The sequence below is a fragment of the Cydia strobilella genome, chromosome 16 (assembly GCF_947568885.1).
Source record: "Cydia strobilella chromosome 16, ilCydStro3.1, whole genome shotgun sequence".
NCBI classification, from domain to species: Eukaryota; Metazoa; Arthropoda; class Insecta; order Lepidoptera; family Tortricidae; genus Cydia; species Cydia strobilella.
Window position 1 is genome coordinate 10881094 of NC_086056.1, and position 19314 is coordinate 10900407.

The 19314-nt window shown below is 35.5% G+C and overlaps 2 protein-coding genes and 1 long non-coding RNA gene across 4 annotated transcripts in view; 1 reads left to right on the forward strand and 2 right to left on the reverse strand.

The window, feature by feature from the left end:
- Positions 1–19314, reverse strand: part of LOC134748334 (uncharacterized) — a 479651-nt gene that overhangs the window by 286294 nt on the left and 174043 nt on the right. The window lies entirely within an intron of this gene.
- LOC134748291 (RNA helicase aquarius) overlaps positions 1–19314 on the reverse strand; it is a 99116-nt gene that overhangs the window by 54992 nt on the left and 24810 nt on the right. The window lies entirely within an intron of this gene.
- LOC134748311 (G-protein coupled receptor Mth2-like) overlaps positions 1–19314 on the forward strand; it is a 53799-nt gene that overhangs the window by 33019 nt on the left and 1466 nt on the right. Inside the window, exons 2-9 of one of the 2 annotated variants that reach the window (XM_063683067.1) lie at positions 5113–5179; positions 12705–12931; positions 13793–13981; positions 14434–14552; positions 15064–15142; positions 15629–15792; positions 18356–18500; positions 18998–19090. In XM_063683067.1, the coding sequence (XP_063539137.1) occupies positions 5174–5179; positions 12705–12931; positions 13793–13981; positions 14434–14552; positions 15064–15142; positions 15629–15792; positions 18356–18500; positions 18998–19090 (1022 nt within the window). In that variant the 5' untranslated portion in view covers positions 5113–5173. Of the gene's footprint in view, positions 1–5000; positions 5180–12704; positions 12932–13792; positions 13982–14433; positions 14553–15063; positions 15143–15628; positions 15793–18355; positions 18501–18997; positions 19091–19314 lie in introns of those variants that run through there. The other variant, XM_063683066.1, reaches the window with a different exon arrangement.

Genomic DNA, 19314 nt, shown 5'->3' on the forward strand with positions numbered 1-19314 from the left:
TATTCCTCTGCCAGCTTATGTTAGAGTCGCATCTATTAAACAGTAGATGGCGTTGCTTTTTAAAATAGGTAAGGTACTTTTGAAAGATTTGCTTCGCGCCCTTGTGGATTGGGTTTAACCGGCAGTTTTTGAAAAATCGTAGCATACACACGTATAATTCGGTTGACAAAAAATATGAATAGCAATCTTGAAGCCCTCCTCTAGTAACTTCATAAATTCGAAACCTGATTAAACAACTTTCGCCCGATAGAAAGAAATGCATTTAACCGATTTCCAAGACCGAAGTGATCCCATAAGAGCACTGTGAACAAAGTTATGTACGGACTACGGAGCTCTAAAAATTACGAACATAGGTCTAATTGCGGTCCACTCCGACCGACGAAGACACGCCGGAGACGGAGGCCCTGACCGACTCTCGGGAGCACTCGGGTCCGTGGGGTCGTTACTACCCAACAGCTCGCCACAAGTTGCCCTGCGGGCTTATTATTAACGCACCATTCAAAATTTGTGACTATTTTTCGACAAAAGCTGAAGCATCAAAATTGCTTCTAAGATGCGAAATTTTATCTTTGATCGAACTCATCAATTAGGTACTTTTTGTTAATCGTACTAAAAATTCCAGTGACTTAAATAACAATGATATCTGCAATCCCGGGCACGCACGGCCGTCCTTAGTCCTTACAGTGCCTTGGAAACGGCAATTACAATACTAAGTTACCTAATGTGGTCGCTGCAAGCAAAACTGAGGTTGCCGGGCAACCGACATTACACTGTTTGTATGCGGCGTCTGACCTATATTTATAATGTAATTAACTCTATTATAAGGGTCGGCAAATTTTTGAGAGGAAATTTTCATAAAAAAAACCGGCCAAGTGCGAGTCGGACTCGCGCACGAAGGGTTCCGTACCATTACGGAAAAAAACAGCAAAAAAATCACGTTTGTTGTATGGGAGGCCCATTTAAATATTTATATTATTCTGTTTTTAGTATTTGTTGTTATAGCGGCAACAGAAATACATCATCTGTGAAAATTTCAACTGTCTAGCTATCACGGTTCATGAGATACAGCCTGGTGACATACAGACGGACGGACAGACGGACAGCGGAGTCTTAGTAATAGGGTCCCGTTTTTACTTTTTGGGTACGGAACCGTAAAAAATAAAAAAAATTAAGGAAAAGATGAAATATTCGAATAATTATTATACACATGGACTATTAAATATGTAACCGTATTGACAAATAAAATATTGATTGATCGAGGAAGAGTCATAACCCCTAATAAGTTACAGCGGCTTAGAAAGGAAACATGAAGTTACAAATTATTCATGGAAAATCGACGTAAAGTACGAGGGACACGTTCGAAATATTACACACGCAGATATAACGCCCTAGTAATGAGGTGTTCTTTACCATTAATGGCTAATGTTTATTAAATAGAATTCCTATTCAATATGCGATTGGTTTTATTTATTTTTTAAACATGTACTTTTGTACCCATATAAAATGTGTCTATATGCAGGTGTTTGACATAAGTGAGGCACTGAATCCAATACGACCCTCGAATTATTTTAGTGTACCTATACACGCACTTAAAAAAAAATTGTACCTAATTTATATCTAGCGTGATTTACATAAGAATCTATTCTAATAAAAATATTACGTTTAGGAGTATACCTACTCTAAATATAAATTATGTTCCTAGTAAAATAAACGTGTGTTATATCTAAAAAGTCCTTAGTGAAATATCCCTAATAGTACCTAATGTCATTGTATATTAAACCGTTTTATGTTTAATCATTGTAGTCGAAGTAGGTAACGTGAAATTCGTTTTTCAGATGGTCGGCCGGTGTCGGTATTATTTGATGAAATAAACATAACATAGTAGCATTTTTTTGTGAGAAATGATCTAAATAGCCTTTTTTGACATTTTTTTTTCAATAAACCCTAAAATGTCCTTCTTATCTTATTCCCTATTTCCGATCCTATGACAAGTCCTTTACGGTTTACTCTGTCAAAATTTGGAATTCTTTACCATCTTCTCTTCGACAGTGCCAATCGGTCGCATCGGTAAAGGCGAATTTAAAAAAGTTATGGCCATCGGACGACACTTAATTTAAATGATGTGTGCGGTTTTATAGTTTTTGTATTTATGTAATATATTGTATTAATGTATTTGGTTGTATATATACCTATTTGTTACATATCATATACCATTGTATGTATAATGTAACTTATAGGTAAACTAAATACTTTTCTTTTTTACGGTGTTTTGTACAGTATAGATGTCTATGTTTTCGAATCTCCCTCAATTGCTCAAAGCAGGGGTCGGAAACCGGTATTTGCTCTATACAAAAATACCGGTATTATTACGTTCTTTTTCGTTCTTTTGTTTATAATTTCATTTTTAATGGGACGTTTTAATAATGCAAAATTGTTTCCTAAATACATGATTCAGTCTTACGTAATGAGCGTAAAAAAATTCTAAATATTGGGCTATTTCGGGGTTTTAAAAAAATACCGGTACCGAGCCCTGGCTCAAAGGTTAACTGGAAGAGATCCCTTAAAGCAATATTTTCGCCTTTGTACTAATGATGAGTGTTTTATCCTGTTTTGTTTTTCTTTTTTGTACGATACTGATAGTTTTTACTACTACTATGAATTTTCAAAATATGCATCAGGTAAATCTTATTATCGGGTTATCCCCACTAGTTACCACCAAGTTGTTACCAGTGGTAACTACTGGGATTTTTTTTCCATATTTTACCACCAACCTTTTTTCCCAGTAGTTAGTAACTAGTTACCAGTGGTAAAAGGTGGGAAAATACTCCCTGTAGTTACCACTGGTAAGAACTTGATGGTAACTGGTGGGAATAACGTGACCTATCTCATCACGCGTAACAATAAGTTCACATCTATCGAGGATCGTTTTTTTAAAACTGCAGAAAGAAATTGAACTGAAGATTATTATTCAACTGCACCACAACCACATTCACTCATTGAAACCACTTGAAACCAAAATGAAATTTAATTGTAGCTATTTTTATAACTAAAGTACCTACATTTAGCAGTTGGATGCAGCGACGTATAAAGGCGCTTTCACACTGGGTCGTTAGTTTGTTATAGTTATTATTCATATTTTATGCCCTTGAAGCCGATGGTCCTGGATTCGAATCCCGATAAGGGCAATTATTTGTGTGATAAACATGAATATTTGTTCCTGAGTCATGGGTGTTTTCTATTTACAAAAGTATGTATGTATTTATCTATACAGGTGTCCTTAGCCATTGGACAAACCCTGAAGTCCCACGTAGGGTTACTTCTCAGGAACGCTCTAACTTTAATTAAAACAAAAGATAAAAAAATACATTTTCAAACAAAAGTTATTTCCAATAATCGACAACAAAAAGATACACTGTATTAATCATTGGCAGTGCCTTTGACAATTTGTTCGAAAACGTGCGGTAATGATGACATTTGTCAAAAAGTCAGAATCTTATTAGTGTCATAAATTAATAAAAAACCGGCCAAGTGCGAGTCGGACTCGCACACGAAGGGTTCCGTACCATTATCTATAAAAACGGTCACCCATCCAAGTACTGACCCCGCCCGACGTTGCTTAACTTCGGTCAAAAATCACGTTTGTTGTATGGGAGCCCCACTTAAATCTCTATTTTATTCTGTTTTTAGTATTTGTTGTTATAGCGGCAACCGAAATACATCATCTGTGAAAATTTCAGCTGTCTAGCTATCACAGATCACGAGATACAGCCTGGTGACAGACGGACAGCGAAGTCTTAGTAATAGGATCCCGTTTTTACCCTTTGGGTACGGAACCCTAAAAATAATCAAAAAGGTCAAAGAAGGTTTCATACTATTTATTACCTAAGGAGCTACTAACACATACAGGCTGCTCCAAAGTAAAAAAACCGGCCAAGTGCGAGTCGGACTCGCGCACGAAGGGTTCCGTATCATTACGAAAAAAAACAGCAAAAAAAATCACGTTTGTTGTATGGGAGCCCCATTTAAATATTTATATTATTCTGTTTTTAGTATTTGTTGTTATAGCGGCAACAGAAATACATCATCTGTAAAAATTTCAACTGTCTAGCTATCACGATTCATGAGATACAGCCTGGTGACAGACGGACAGCGGAGTCTTAGTAATAGGGTCCCGTTTTTACCCTTTAGGTACGGAACACTAAAAATCGTGATTTGTTAATTTCTTCGTAACCGCTAAACCGGTTGTTATGATACTTTGTATACTGGTTTTAAATACCCTAATGCATAATGTACATTTCGGTTTTGTCCAATGCCTAGGGACATCCTGTATAAGTATGTATATCGGCGCCTAGCACCCATAGTACAAGCTTTGCTTAGTTTGGGGCTAGGTTGGTGCCTCGAAATCAGCTCATATTTCATGAGATACATTTTAAATATGAGACATTTTCTATAAAAGCTATAATGTAGCCAGCCTCATGGGCACCCTTCCGCAGGGGACAGACTTGGGTACTTTTTCTATATTAGTTAAATTTTTAAGTAAACAGTTTTATTTTAATGTTAATTTAGTTTTAATCTGTTTAATTTATAGTTAGTTTTAATGTTTTTTTTGTATTAATTAGTTAATGTGAAACAAAAATAAATTAATATATTGCGTAAAAAAAATATACACTATTATTAAACCTACCGTTATAACCCGGAAAACGTTAGTCCCGGAAAACCGGGAAACGTTATTTTATTTCTTGCCACAACCTTTAAATTATATGCCATAACTTATGTTGCGGCATGTTATGCTTTGGCATCCATATGGCAGGCCTATTTAAAATTTCACTGATGAACACTTCTTTGTCCATTGCCGCGGCGCGAATCGTCAAAAACCTGTGGTTCAAGATAACACGGCCTTAAGTCAAAAACTATAGTCAAACGCGCCTCAACAGTGGAAAGTGCAGATACGAGTGCGATATTTAAAACGGGTGGAATCGCTAATTGCCGGTCGGCGACTCTAGCGGGGGGCGTCCTCGTGTTTACTTCGTCGGCAGCGCGCGCGCGGCACGCATCAGTTTACAATTCCCTTTTATTTTAATAACCCTTTTATTTATTCATTACTCGTATTTCATGTTCATGTGACATTAGTGAGTGTTAGGTTTTTGTTCGAGTTTATACTGATAAAATTATAATGAAGGTAAGTACTGTGTGGAAAGTTAAAACAAACGTTAGTTTGAATGAGTATAAAACTGGAATTGTTTTAAATTATCAACAGTATATGTCTTGAATTATTTTGATACATGTGCAAAATATGATTAAGTAAATGCTATTTCACGTGGAACATGTTTTCGGAGGTTTTTAGTATCTACCCTCAAATCCTAATAATGTGTAAAATCTGAGCTACAGTTAATCGAAAGACGCGAACTCAAGAAAATGTATCACTTCATTAAACCAAACGGTCAGATTAACTATATTGTTAATTATAAACAAAGAAGGGTGAATATTAACTTGAACTAAATCCTTGACGTACCTACCTCTATGGATATACATGTAGGTACCTAATGTATTACTAACTCTGTTCCTAGTTAATAAAATTAGCATTCAACGGCCAAGCATCTCTTTACATTCCATTTACAACTTAGTTGTGTCAGTTGTGTTGTACATGAATGTACATTAATAGTACGTATGACCCAGCTATCTTTCTAAGGTAATCTATCAACACGTGTTAAGCTAGCGGAGTCATCGTCGTTATATTATTATTTATATTTCCTACATTTGCACGTGCAGAAGTTTTCTAGCAAATTATTTACATAAATACCAACTACCTGGTGTCCTAAAATTACAAAAAGTCAAAATTCACATCAGTATATCTCGTATGGAAAAAACGCGGTAGTTTAATTGCATATTTTAGTTAATAATTATTCTAATGCCCATTAATTTCATGTTATTGATAACATAATATTTGATAATATATAAACACTTGATACGATACTATAATAGCTCATTTACGAGTATCTAATGTGCGATTACATATGCCTTATCGCATATACATAATATGTAGCTAATGCTACATATACCTAGGTATATTTTGTTTGAAGCTCAAATGTCGATCAAGATCACTTCGTAAGGGTAGACATTTAAAAGAGACTTAAGGTTTATGTTATGTTATGTGGAAAAACACTCGTGTCCGTAGTATGTACATATTCATAATTCTGAACAAAACTTACGTGGAAATAAAACCAAAATAAAAATTGAAAGGAAGTCAACTCCTGTACCTACTTATACAAACATCTACAAGTTTCTTAGTATAGGCAGGATTTTTTTTAAGATTTTGAGCTATAAGGTACTTGATGCCTTATATTAACAAAAAAAAAGCAGTTTTTAAAGAAAACGATAGGTTGACGTATAATTAATCCCATGACAAATGCATCATTTGTTACGCTATTTCTCTATAATAAACTGCTCGCATTTTCACATAGTCTACCCGACAACGGGTTATTTATTTGCATTTGTAGATATTCCGTAGAAATCGCAACCAATCACCAAACAACTAATTAAATTAAAATAAGATGTTTGGCCAGGGTCCAATCCAAGAAACACACACATATTATGCAGTAGTAGTAAAATATTGCACAGCAACTGATGGATAATATTCGCCTCAAATACAACTCACAACTCACCCAACGTCTATGTCATCATACATAGTAGGTTTTGGGATGTAGGCAGGTTAATTTGAATGCACACCTAAAAGGGCAAAAAACTATAAATGTCTAATGCGTATGTGTTTCGTTATAAAACTGATAAGTTAGATGTGATGTAAATCATGTAAATATAGTCGTTTTCGTAATTATACTTATTAAGGGCCGGTCGCATCAAACCGTCTGTAACGTCATCTTGGTTCGTTAAATTTTGCTTGCATGAAAAGTTTAACAATTCTCTATGGGATGACAGCCGCTAAATTAATAAACTTAACGTTGATCGGTTCGTTGATTGTTTTTGGTGCTGTGCAAGTGCAACCCGTTCTTAGTTTAATCTACCTATGTCGCTTTAAATTAAATACGCATTACTACTAGTACTGTCACAGAATAAATAATAGTACTACCGTACAGAGCTGACACTTTCTACAAAACTGAAGTTTGACAGCGATTCAGGGAAGAATTATGTTGTCCAAATTCAAGTCATTATCTTGTCTGTGGTTGATGTGCACGCAAAGGGACATCAAGCTGTGCCAACCCTAATTGCTCGTGGCAATGCTGAGCCGAACGGAGCCGCGAATGCCCGAAATGATCAGTGTCGCCCCGGTACTGTTTTTTACTGCATATAGTAATAACTACATAGATAATTACATATACATTCTACAGATAACTGAAGGGGTTAATAGACAATTCAGGTTTATCATTTACGTAAAAGTAATGATTATTTACAAATATACGAGGTGAGTTCAATGTCCCCGACAACAATAACAATAATAAAATACATACATACATACATACATATAATCACGCCTATTTCCCGGAGGGGTAGGCAGAGACCACGGATTTCCACTTGCTGCGATCCTGACATACCTCTTTCGCTTCCTTCACTTTCATAACATTCCTCATACACGCTCGCCGGTTTAGGGTGGGGTAATAAAATACGAATTAAAAAATATATTTTAATAGCCTTGATAAAATGAATAAATACCAAAAAGCAAAGTAAACGGTTGCCTCGTCGTAATTACGCTATTATTAACGCCACTCAAATCCTTACGTCGCATAGCGTCGCAAATTATTGCCAGCCGCCATAAGATACCTTTTGCCTTGGAATGTCACATATCTTTACTATTTTAATATGTTCATATCTAGTGAATCTCTAATTAATTTCCCGAATCGCGCCGTTCATATAGGTACCTAAAATATATTTTAGTTGTACGAACTCGTAACCATGTTACTTAGCCTTATTTCTTTAGAGAGCATACACAAATTAAGGTTCTGTTCTATTTTCTTTCTATTTATTTATCTTAGTGCATGCCCGGCATTTAAAGAAATACATAACTAAAAAAAAGTACGTATATATATATATATATGTCGATTAAATTTCATTATTAAGTTAATTACATTAATTATGTGTACAAAACGCGGGAGTTTAAAGTGTTATATTGGATAAATAAATGTTAGCAAGCATCGTTATTTCGAAAGTTTTCGCCTACATACGTATCTGTACATTTAAGTAGGCATTAAGTTTAAATTTTATTACTTTAAATATCTAATTATGTAATAAAATAATATCTATTCAACGTAATTAATGGTGATTGTTAAAGAACCAACAGCTTAAAACCAGAAGAGGCTCACACATCACAGGCAAAAATTCAGAAGATCGTGAAAATGTGATACTAAAAGGCCAGGCTGCAAAAAGTTTGAGAATCACTACTTTAAATTAGATTATTATACTAACTACTCAGCGGAGTCATTTGCTTATTAATTCACAATTATTGATATACAGTACAGGAATAAATCACCGGACCATACATCGAGCCCTCCAGCCGAGCTACCGAGCTACCCTTCAGAGGCGAATATTCTCAAAATAAGTGTCCTAAAAGTGTCGTCAATTTTCAGTTTTTTTCTTTAAAAATATATATTCATAGTTATGACCACAATGAAAAATAAAACGTGTGGTTTCCTGTATTCGCTTTATAAAGCACGCTATCAGTGCAGAGCGTGCTGAGAATGATAACAGTTGTAATTGTACAACATTTTATGATAGCGGCGTGTGACCCTTGCCAGTTTAATGTGCACATTACCACATTATACTAATTACTACATCTTCTTTATGATCGGGTTTACGCATTGTTTGTAGTAATATTACGCAAAAACCTAAACACGTAAAGCAGAAATTGTTATGGAGCCTAGGTACATACATACAAAGCTGTAATTTTCTGCACCACGGGATCTTCTTTACTAGGAATTACCCATGGTTTGTATTGATATTACGCAAAAACTTAAACACGTGGAGAAGGAACAGAAAACAAAAAATACATTTTGCTCAATCTCACCAGGAAAATTTGCGTTTTTTGTCTTACCAATCAATCAAATCAAAATTTTGTTCATACATCACAGGTAAACCGTACCTACAGATATAATTAATTATAAGTGGTAATGAAGTGTTCTAAAGAACAAATATGACGTGCTTTTTGGCGTACGAAATAGTTTCTTATTATTTATTATTATTACCAGGCCAAAGTTTTTTGCCCGAGCATCATAAAATCAGATGAGTCTCCTATGTAGAAGCTCTAACTCTCAGAATTATTGTGTAAGATTACATAATATTGTGCGTATTAAAAAACAACAAGACAATAGATCGATGACATGAGAGATGTAGTATTCAATATTTACGCCAAATCGAATAATAAACATATGCGTAATGTCCATTAGGTATTCGTCAAGTGGAAAACGTGTAACAAGTTCCTAGAAATAAGGCAATAATATATACGCAGATAACCCGTCATGACGTTACGATATGACCAATCACAAAATGCGATTCAAAAACAATAATAAAAAAACAAGAAAAAAAATTGAAACTAACCCGACTCATTTTTATCGTAATGAACGAATCATACTGAACAGCGATTTATAGAATTAAGTAGAAATATATAGTAAATATTATATATTAGTACTATTACTGAAATGTATCAGATACGATTGCCGAATATGGAGACACCTGTTGGCTTTAACTGGGCGACCTGTATGTTTTTAGTTATTCAGTTTTAGATTTAATAGTAAATAAGTATTAACACTAGTTATTAGGTACTTGGCTAATAAACTAACGATATCTATGAATTCTAAAGATCTGAAATAAATGATAATTTAATTTAATTTATTTTATATCATAAAATAAACTGGTTTAGTAGTATCTAAACTAAACAGGGTTTTATGCCAGCAGTGACTAGTAAGTAACCGAGCAATCTCTTGGAGCGAACACCGGTTTACTTTACCGTAGGTCGTGCAATGACACGCTAGTAGTAGTGCTGACGTAGCTAGTATACAGAATGAACTACTTTATTAAACAGAACACTATGGAGGACTAACAGTGATTGTACATAGCGTCAATTAGAAACAAAATAAGTTTTTGGCAAACATTTCATTTTTGGTACAAGCTTTTATCGCTGACTGTACTTTTCTTTCCACAGGCAACTAACAATTCTAACAGCCTCACACACAATTAAGTTGCGTTGTATTATCACAGCGTTCTCGTGGCTCGTGGCCAAGTCCTGTCTCCATCGTCAGATCAGCTCCATGTCATCATAATATTGCATTGTCATCCGATTTACATATGTATGCAAAATTTCAGCTCAATCGGAAATCGTGAAGTGTAACCTTTCGTATGCTTAGGAGCAGATCTGCTCCATATTGTATATTCAACTTAAACATGAAGTGGTCACGATTGCTATTTATATGGCAATTTTTTGACATGCGCATACGCAAGTAATCAGTAATCAGTGTGTTTATTGCTTTCATAGGTTATACAAGGTGGTGCATTTTATTGGTTCAGCTATGAAACCCTGTAGGGCACTGCAATATAACTTAATTACTATGGCTTAAAGCTATCCCTAATACATTGCTTTTAATGACCATGCATCATATTATTTTTATACATATACATATTTCAAACGGTTACAAATATTTTTAACTTTTTAAAGAAAGCTTAAATAAAAGCTTGTAAAAAATATTGATATTTATACTACTTTTGTAGTATACTACTTACACAAACAGACCAAATCATCATATTCAACGATAATATTATTATCTACTCAAAATGGTAAATATTATGAATAAGTTAGTTATCTATGAACTAGGTATTCTTCCAAGTTTTTGGACACTTCTCCTTAAACAATTTGTCGATTAGCTGTCCCTATTTAGATAACACGTCCACTATACGTATTTATTTAAATTATTTTAGTTGTGTTTTGCTGATTAACAGATATGAATAATAATGACGAATAAACAATAGTGTTTATTTAATTACTTATCGGGGTCGACTGTCTAATGTCTGTTGTAAATAAAATTGCTGATTAAAATAGACACTAGTAAGATATTTATGAATATGGTAAGGATATCATCAATGTGATACCTATACGCAATTTTCATATTTTACATTATTCCTAAAAATACCCCGGACCGGATAAACATCTGTTTTTTAAAAACATTTACATGTATTTAAACAGGACAGACAGATTTTTTTGACGCATGTGACGGTTCAAAACGAACACCAATATTCCGGCCTCCGAATACCGAATATGATTAGAGCACTTTCCAAACAATAATTTTCCTATTAAACATTTACGCATCTGTATTGACAAATAGGCCATAAGTGGTATGTTTAAGTGTATTAAATCGGGTCACTTGCGTGTTTTAAGCCGAAGATGGCATGATTTAGGCATGTACTTATTATAATGAAACTTTAAATGCAATGATGGCGTTCCTCAAATTCACATATAGTTAACAACTTTACCACCAAGTACAAGTTACAGCAGATCCCTAGTTACGAGTGATTGTGTAACCGATAGAAACACTACCTTTGCGCGTTGAACGCTCCTGTCCTTGATCAGACAACCGTGTGCACTGCTTTACAATGAGCAGACCTTTTGGCCTTAGAGTAATAATGACCTTCAAGTAATTGGCAATTTGTAATTGAATTAGCCTAAATACATATCATTTCTGATCGCTAAGTGTCATCTGACCTACATATCCAGACCACATTAAAAGGATGATATAATTGATATAATATATTATACCTAGCGCCTTGAACCTTGGGGCTTATTCCTAAAAGTACGTACGGATAGGTCTTACCTACAACTTTATATGCTTTATTATTTTATTTGATTATGGATATAGTATATAACTATGTATATTTAAGTTTAGAATATATTCGAAGAATTATAGAAGGGACGCTTATTTTATTTATTTTATTGGAAGTACTATTTAGTTTTTAGTTTTGTACCAAAAAATGGATAAGGAAAGAAAGACATAACATCATAATATTTACGTGTTTATTGAAATATCTGCAAGACGAAGGTGAATGTCCTCGATACTAACTGGTCGGGGCAAGGTGAATATTACTTACTGTATGACTAAATTTAGACCCTTCCTTCGCAAAAAGTTAGGTTGAAATGCAGCCCTGCCTGCAGCTGCATGCTTAGCTTTGCAAAATGAGATTTTTTAGTTCAGTATAATATCAAAGTTTTAAATATCTCGCTTTAAACCACAATCTGTTATACTTAATTATATTAGGTATAAACGTAAGAGGTTACAAATTTGGTTTCACAGTCTTAATAGGCATCATCATATTTTTATAGATTCTAATGTACCTACTCAGTATAAAAAAGTTCATAATTTTTTTGGGAGAAAAACATTTTTGTTTCTTGTTCTCAATTTCTTTCAATTTGTTTTTTTAACCAAATTAAGAGCGGGTTGCTACGCATGACAAAAGAACTGACCAACTTTAATGTGACAGCTGTCATCCCATCATCATCCCATAGAGAACTGGAAAACTTTTCGTACCCAAATTTTAACGAGCTGCTATGGCATTGAACGAGACGGTTTGGTGCATTCGGCTTTAAATTTCTCCTGTCCTTGCGCATTGTTTTCATTTATTTAAATTAACTAAAGGCTCGGCAGGCGAATATTTAATAAGCAACGGTAACGAAATGTAAGTAGGTAATTTAGCTAAACGAATTTGTTTTTTAGGAACTGATTCTCCTGTTAGTGGTCTTCTGCCACGGCGTGGTGAGTGTGAACTACTGCTGCCCAGACCATGAGATCCTGCGGCCTGGGGGCTACTGCGGGGAGAGCAAGAAGCGCGTCCATCTCAACTGCACACTCGGACACATGCTGCTTAAGGAAGTGATCGTCAATGGCACTAAACTTTACACGGAGGATGCTCCGAATTTCGTCATCGCTGAGGATCCCGCTGAGTAAGTTGATAATAATACCTCGATATATATATATTAAAAGTCATTGACATGGCTATGACAGGCTAGCAAGTGCTGCGATGTGGACAGTAAGCGAGGCGTAGACTAGAACTTACATGCAATTTACGTTACATCGCCTACTACTACGGTAAACTGCATTCAAAAGTTTGATTAGATAGCGCAATGTAATGAAAATTTTAATATAGAACAATACTTTTTCTTAAAGGTTTGTCAACAATCACTTTTAAATTGTCAAGTTTTAAATACTACCTTAATCTAGATATCAGAGCAATTTATTGATGTAGTTATTATTAATAAAAACATTGAATTCATTTTTTATGATAAACCTATGCATGTGCTTATGTACTTTAGAAGTGTTAAATCTCGTTATTGTTAAGTTTAAGTGTAAGTATATAGTGTATGTCTGTGTATTTAGTTCCGATCACAATGCAGTCCTAAAACTACTGTCGGACCTCCTAGTGGGAATTGTCTTAGGATGTAGGCTATATGTACTGTTATAACTTTGCCTGCAAATCTTATTGGCCTGTATCTGTTTTTTTCCCCAATAAAGAAAATAAAATAAAACAAGTTCGTTTAATATCCTTGTTTGCACTTAACATATGCCATAAATGTAAATAATGTATTACATATTAAATATGTATAATATATTACACGTAAATTATACAAGCATACAGCACTTGTCCAACCACAATAGTAAGTATAGGTAATTACGAAAATATTAATTTCATATGTCAATGACCTTATCTTATGTCATTCATGATAAATCAACCGACCACATCGAATCACGTGTTTCGTTTGACATGTTTTTCAACTTAAACATGCTTTTTATTTACTCCTTTTCAGATATTGCCTCGGCCAGATGTACCGTAACGCGTCTCAGCCAAAGTTGGGCACGATAGCAGCCGCTATCGCCTGTTTCCAAGAGTTCCACAAAGAGTCCAGGCCTATTGAGGTTACAGGCTTCCTCACACTGGTGTCAGTGCTGTTTCTGCTTGCCACTTTAGCGGTGTACATGTATCTACCAGAGATGAGGTTAGTTTGTTCTAAAGACGTCCCGTGTCGTGACTCAACTAGAATTCAACACGCTAGCAGCAGTGACGTTTCCAGGAGATCCACCAAGATTCGAGACCTATTGAAGTTACGGGCTTCCTCAAACTGGTGTCGGTGGTGTTCATGTGTTTGTTCTAAAAATGTGCCGTTTGCATTAGTAAATTTTATGATGTATATCAAAATGCGAGGCCTACCCCTCAGGTTTCCCCAATTGAGTAAGTAATCGTTGAGTAAACAGACATTAGAAATTACGTACATTTCTAAGTGAATAACCAGTTGAATCATTTAACTATTGACACTGTCGATAACAGTGACAATTTTATAATTAAATGGGGTAAATAATGGTCATTTGTTAAATATTGAATTCTGATAGTTATAGAGACTTAAATTATTTTCACGTACACATCCTTCAGCCAGCCTTTCCATTTTTGCAGGGACCTTCAAGGCCAATGCTACATGTGCATGTGCATCAGTATGGCGATTGGATTCCTATCTTTAGGCATCTTGCAACTGAGCCCAGGACACTACACAACAGAAGTTTGTGCAGTTACCGGTAAGAAAAATAAATAAAATAATAATCTCTCCAAACGACCTCTACATGTTGGATCTATATCCCCACGCACGCATTATAAATGACTGGGCTCGAAAGACCCGAGACTTTTTAAACGGAGATACACATAATAATATAATATTTCAGCCTATATACGTCCCACTGCTGGGCACAGGCCTCCTCTCATGCACGAGAGGGATTGGGCTATAGTCCCCATGCTAGCCCAATGTGGGTTGGGGACTTCACATACACCTTTGAATTTCTTCGCGGATGTATGCAGGTTTACTCACGATGTTTTCCTTCACCGACAAGCTAGTGGTAAATATAAAATGATATTCCGTACATAAGTTCCGAAAAACTCATTGGTACGAGCCAGGATTCGAACCCGCGACCTCCGGATTGATAGTCGGACGTCATATCCACTCGGCCACCACCGCTTAAAATAAGATCCTCTTAATACGAGTATGATCGACATACTACAAGTTTTAACACCTATTTGTTTCATATTTTACAGGGTTTCTCGTGTATTTCTGGATGATAGCTACTTTCTTTTGGATGAACGTTATATGTATTAACGTTTACCGCAATGTGATGTAAGTAGACATCATGTTTATTTATGTTATCAGCATTAGGTATATAAAACGAGCTCTAATCTCAGACACCATTATGTCTGTATGGCACTGTGGCACCATTTGCTAGGCGCAATTATCATAAAAATAATAGATTAATACCTTTCATTATTTGTCTGTCAGTATTCTAATATTAGATTAGAACAATAAAATATGATACAATTATATCTGAAACGCTACATTCAATTATTTATTTATTTATTGGTAGCTTTTCTAGTGCCCTACCAAAGTTGGTCTCTAAGAAGCTTTTGATCCTGGACAGGAATGTAATCGATTGGCACAAAAAAATGTACCGATTGTCGCTGGCTGTATATTTTAATCGCTGTATACTGTCGCTAATTACAAAGTTTGGGAATTAAGCTCTCCATTTGCCATTTTAGCGTAGCAGTATGGAATCTAGCTCTGCAATGCCTCACTGACTCATTAAAAAAATCCACCTGTATGTTACAGAGATTCAAGTTACTTAAAGAAAACCGAGAGAAAACAGTTCGGTATCTACAGCATTTATGCATGGGGCTGCAGCATCATATTCTTATCGGTGGCTCTCATCACCAACTTTGTGGAAGGCAACCATCTGAAGCCAGGCATAGGGACGTCTACTTGCTGGTTCCAAGGTGAGTATCTAATGATAATCTAGCCTATATATATTCGTCCCACTGCAGAGCACAGTAATCCGCTCATGCGCGAGAGGACTAGCTTATATTCCCCACGCTGCCCAAAGCGAGGACTTCACATACACCCATTGAATTTATTCGCGGATGTATGTTTCACGATGTTTTCCTTGATTTCCTTTACCGTAAAGCTAGTGATAGTAGTGATAAATATCAAATGATATGTGGGACATATTTCCCAAGATATGTATGCAGGTTTCCTCACGATGTTTTCCTTCACCGAAAAGCTAGTGGTAAATATCAAATGATATTCCCTACATAAGTTATTGGTACGAGCCAGGATTTGAACCCGCGACCTGTGGATTGAAAGTCAGATACCTGGACCACTCGGCCACCACTTTTCCTAGGTGAGGTATAAATAATATCTGAGAAAGTTAATTTCGCACGCCCTCGACATCTATTCTTAGGAGAATGCGCTTTTGCTCGCATTCTTGTCATTTTGGATTCTGGTTAAATCGTGGTATAAGTTGGTACCTTGTTTTTAATTAAGCATAACGCACAGAAATGTGTTGATAATTATAATAAATGAACATAGCATGTCTCGTGAAAATCAAACGTAAATATTACCGAGTAATTCATAGATTCCAGTATATTGAATAGAATTCAATTACAGTTAACCTTCAATCTGACATAAAAAAAGGAAAGGTTGCGTTCAATAGTTTGTAATGATAGAATCATATATTTTTAAAATATTTAGTATTTTTGAAAATATATACCTACCTACGAACATAGGTACAAGTGTTTGGATTGGGTTCATATACAGAATGATCAATCCAAATGGGTCAGTAGGGAGAAGTCAGTAACTATGAGAGATAGCGACATCTGTTCTTAGGAACCATGGCTTCGATTTTAGATTTAATAATAATGGCATTTAAAAAAATTATGGTTAAATTTCATAGCAAAATTTGGTCCTTATACTTTCAGGATCAATTATACAAACAAATACTACACGCGATTACATAAAGAATATTGACCAGGTTCGATTCCTGGTTATGTATGAGAGTTTAAAAAAAGTTTGAATGTCATTATTATTAAATCTAAAATCGACGCCATGGTTCCTAAGAACAAATTTCGCTACCTCTCATAATTTCTGAGTTCTCCATACTGACCCATTTGGATTGATCGCCCTGTATATTATCAGTGTCAAAATAAATCTCCTTTTCTTAGATCTTTGCTCAACACAAAAAATACATTTTTCCCCTCACTAGCTCGGAAAGCCGTCTTTTATCCTTTAAAACTAGCGGGGAAAAACGCATTTTATCCACTAGTGGGGAAAGTAATTTGACCTTGGATGGAGCGTGTTTAAGTAGCTTGACAGATAACAAAACGTAAAACGCCCATAATAAGGGTTCGTTCGATATTAATTATCATTAAATAAATGGTTTGAGAATTTAATAAAAAATACCAAATTTAGCTTTATTTACTGATTTTAAGTCATAAACCTTAAAATTCCATAAGAAACGTTTGTTTTCTAATAATGATGTTAAATAACGCGCAAATTCTGAACGCACAAGTTGAGTCGTCACAATTTCAAAACGCATCACTGACATTTCATACGTCAGAAATGTCAACATTGTCAACAAAATTTTTACTTTAAAACTTCTCACGTAAAAATACAGAATTTCCAGAGTTTATTGTTATAATATGGTAAAAAAATTAGTGATTCCACTGATGAAGATGATCTAACGCCTGTGGATGTTGCACTTTCCTCGCTATAGTGAGGTGAAAAGTTTTGTGTTACACACGGGTGCAAATGTATTTTACTTCTCGTGTGTCGAAACACTCGCTACGCTCAGGATTCTATTTTAGAACCACTCGCTTCGCTCGTGGTTCAACTATAGAATCCTTTCACTTGCTCGTGTTTCAATTCCACACTCGCTGGTAAAATACAACTTTGCACCCTTGTATAACAAATAACTATTTCAACACACTTGCTCAAAACGACGTTTTTATTCCACCGATTTTTGGCTCATAATCCTAGATATTAAACACGCGTGCTCTTTCAGTGTATTATTCCACTCGTGCTTTTTATTATATTATCCGACTGAGTTAAGAAGGTAACTGATTGCTAATAATATGCATGGAAAGGGAGCCTTCTTTAATTGGTCAGACTGGCGGGCACCGGCGCGCCCGACCGCCTGCGCGGCGCGCGGCCCGGCCGGCCCGCCCGCCGCGCCGCCCGCGGCCGGGGCGAGGGGCGGCCGGCAGTATGACAGATGCAACACACAATACTAACTGTTTTAACTATTAAAATTTGATTAATATGAGTTTCTTTTTTTTCTCGCAAGTGTGTTGAAAAACGTCGTATGAAACGCGTGTGCATTGGTCATTACACACATCGGCTTTCTTATTGCGCGCTCGCTTACAATATCGCCAAGTGTGTAATGACCAACTTAGCACACTTGTATCATAATGTACTAATATTTACAACTTTCTTGAAATATGGTAAGAGTATCCTGGCCTAAGTAAGAAGCCCAGGTATTAATATTTAATTGTTTTGTCTCAGGTCGAACCGAAACTTGGACTTTCTTCTACGGGCCCATCGCCGTGCTCATATCTGCCAACGTGGCACTCTTCATACTGTCTTCAATCCATTTATGGCGCGACACCAGAAAGTACGAAGTCAACAAGCTGAACATCCTCAAATACAGGTAAATTTACGTTCTCGTCTTAAAATCGAACGTAACAATACATATAAATGTAACTTTGTACCTACCAACATGGCTTTATGGTATAACGATGTGTAGACAAGCTTTTTGTCAAAAACGTAATTTTTGTTACAATTTTTATCGCTAACTATACCTACATTTTGAAAACATTCATCGACTACTCATCGAGACGAATCTAGCAAGCCCAAATTATCGAACCTATCGATAAAAGTTCCCATTCGATGTCCATTACCAGATCATTTGCGATTTTGATGGTAGCTGCATTGGACATACGTAATTATTAAGTAAGTAAGTAAGTATTCATGGCGCGAAATACTTGTTCTCTGTGCCGGTTCTATACGTTAGTAATAATAGTTAAATAGCCAGAACGCGATAAAAAAAATGGTCTGTAAACTTTGAATAACTTTCATACGGATATTGAAAGTAAAATACAAACTTGTAAATAATTTATGAGATAATTATTTTGTAATAATTTTCAGGTTCCTGCTTTCACTGAAGCTGTTTCTGGTCATGGGAGTTTCGTGGATATTTGAAATTGCCAGTTTCGCTCACGGAGAAAATCTTATCATATGGTAAGTATCTGTCAGAGCATGTGAAATATAAATAAATATTTTGGGGACAATCTTACACAGATCGACCTAGCCCCAAACTAAGCAAAGCTTGTACTATATCAAATTGTCTCCTAGTTGTACAAGCTCCCAACTAAGAATATTATAACTACCTAGATATAGTGCAACTCCTTCTAGGCACTAAACTAAAGATAAACAAAATAAGATTATAGTTGTTACCAAATTTA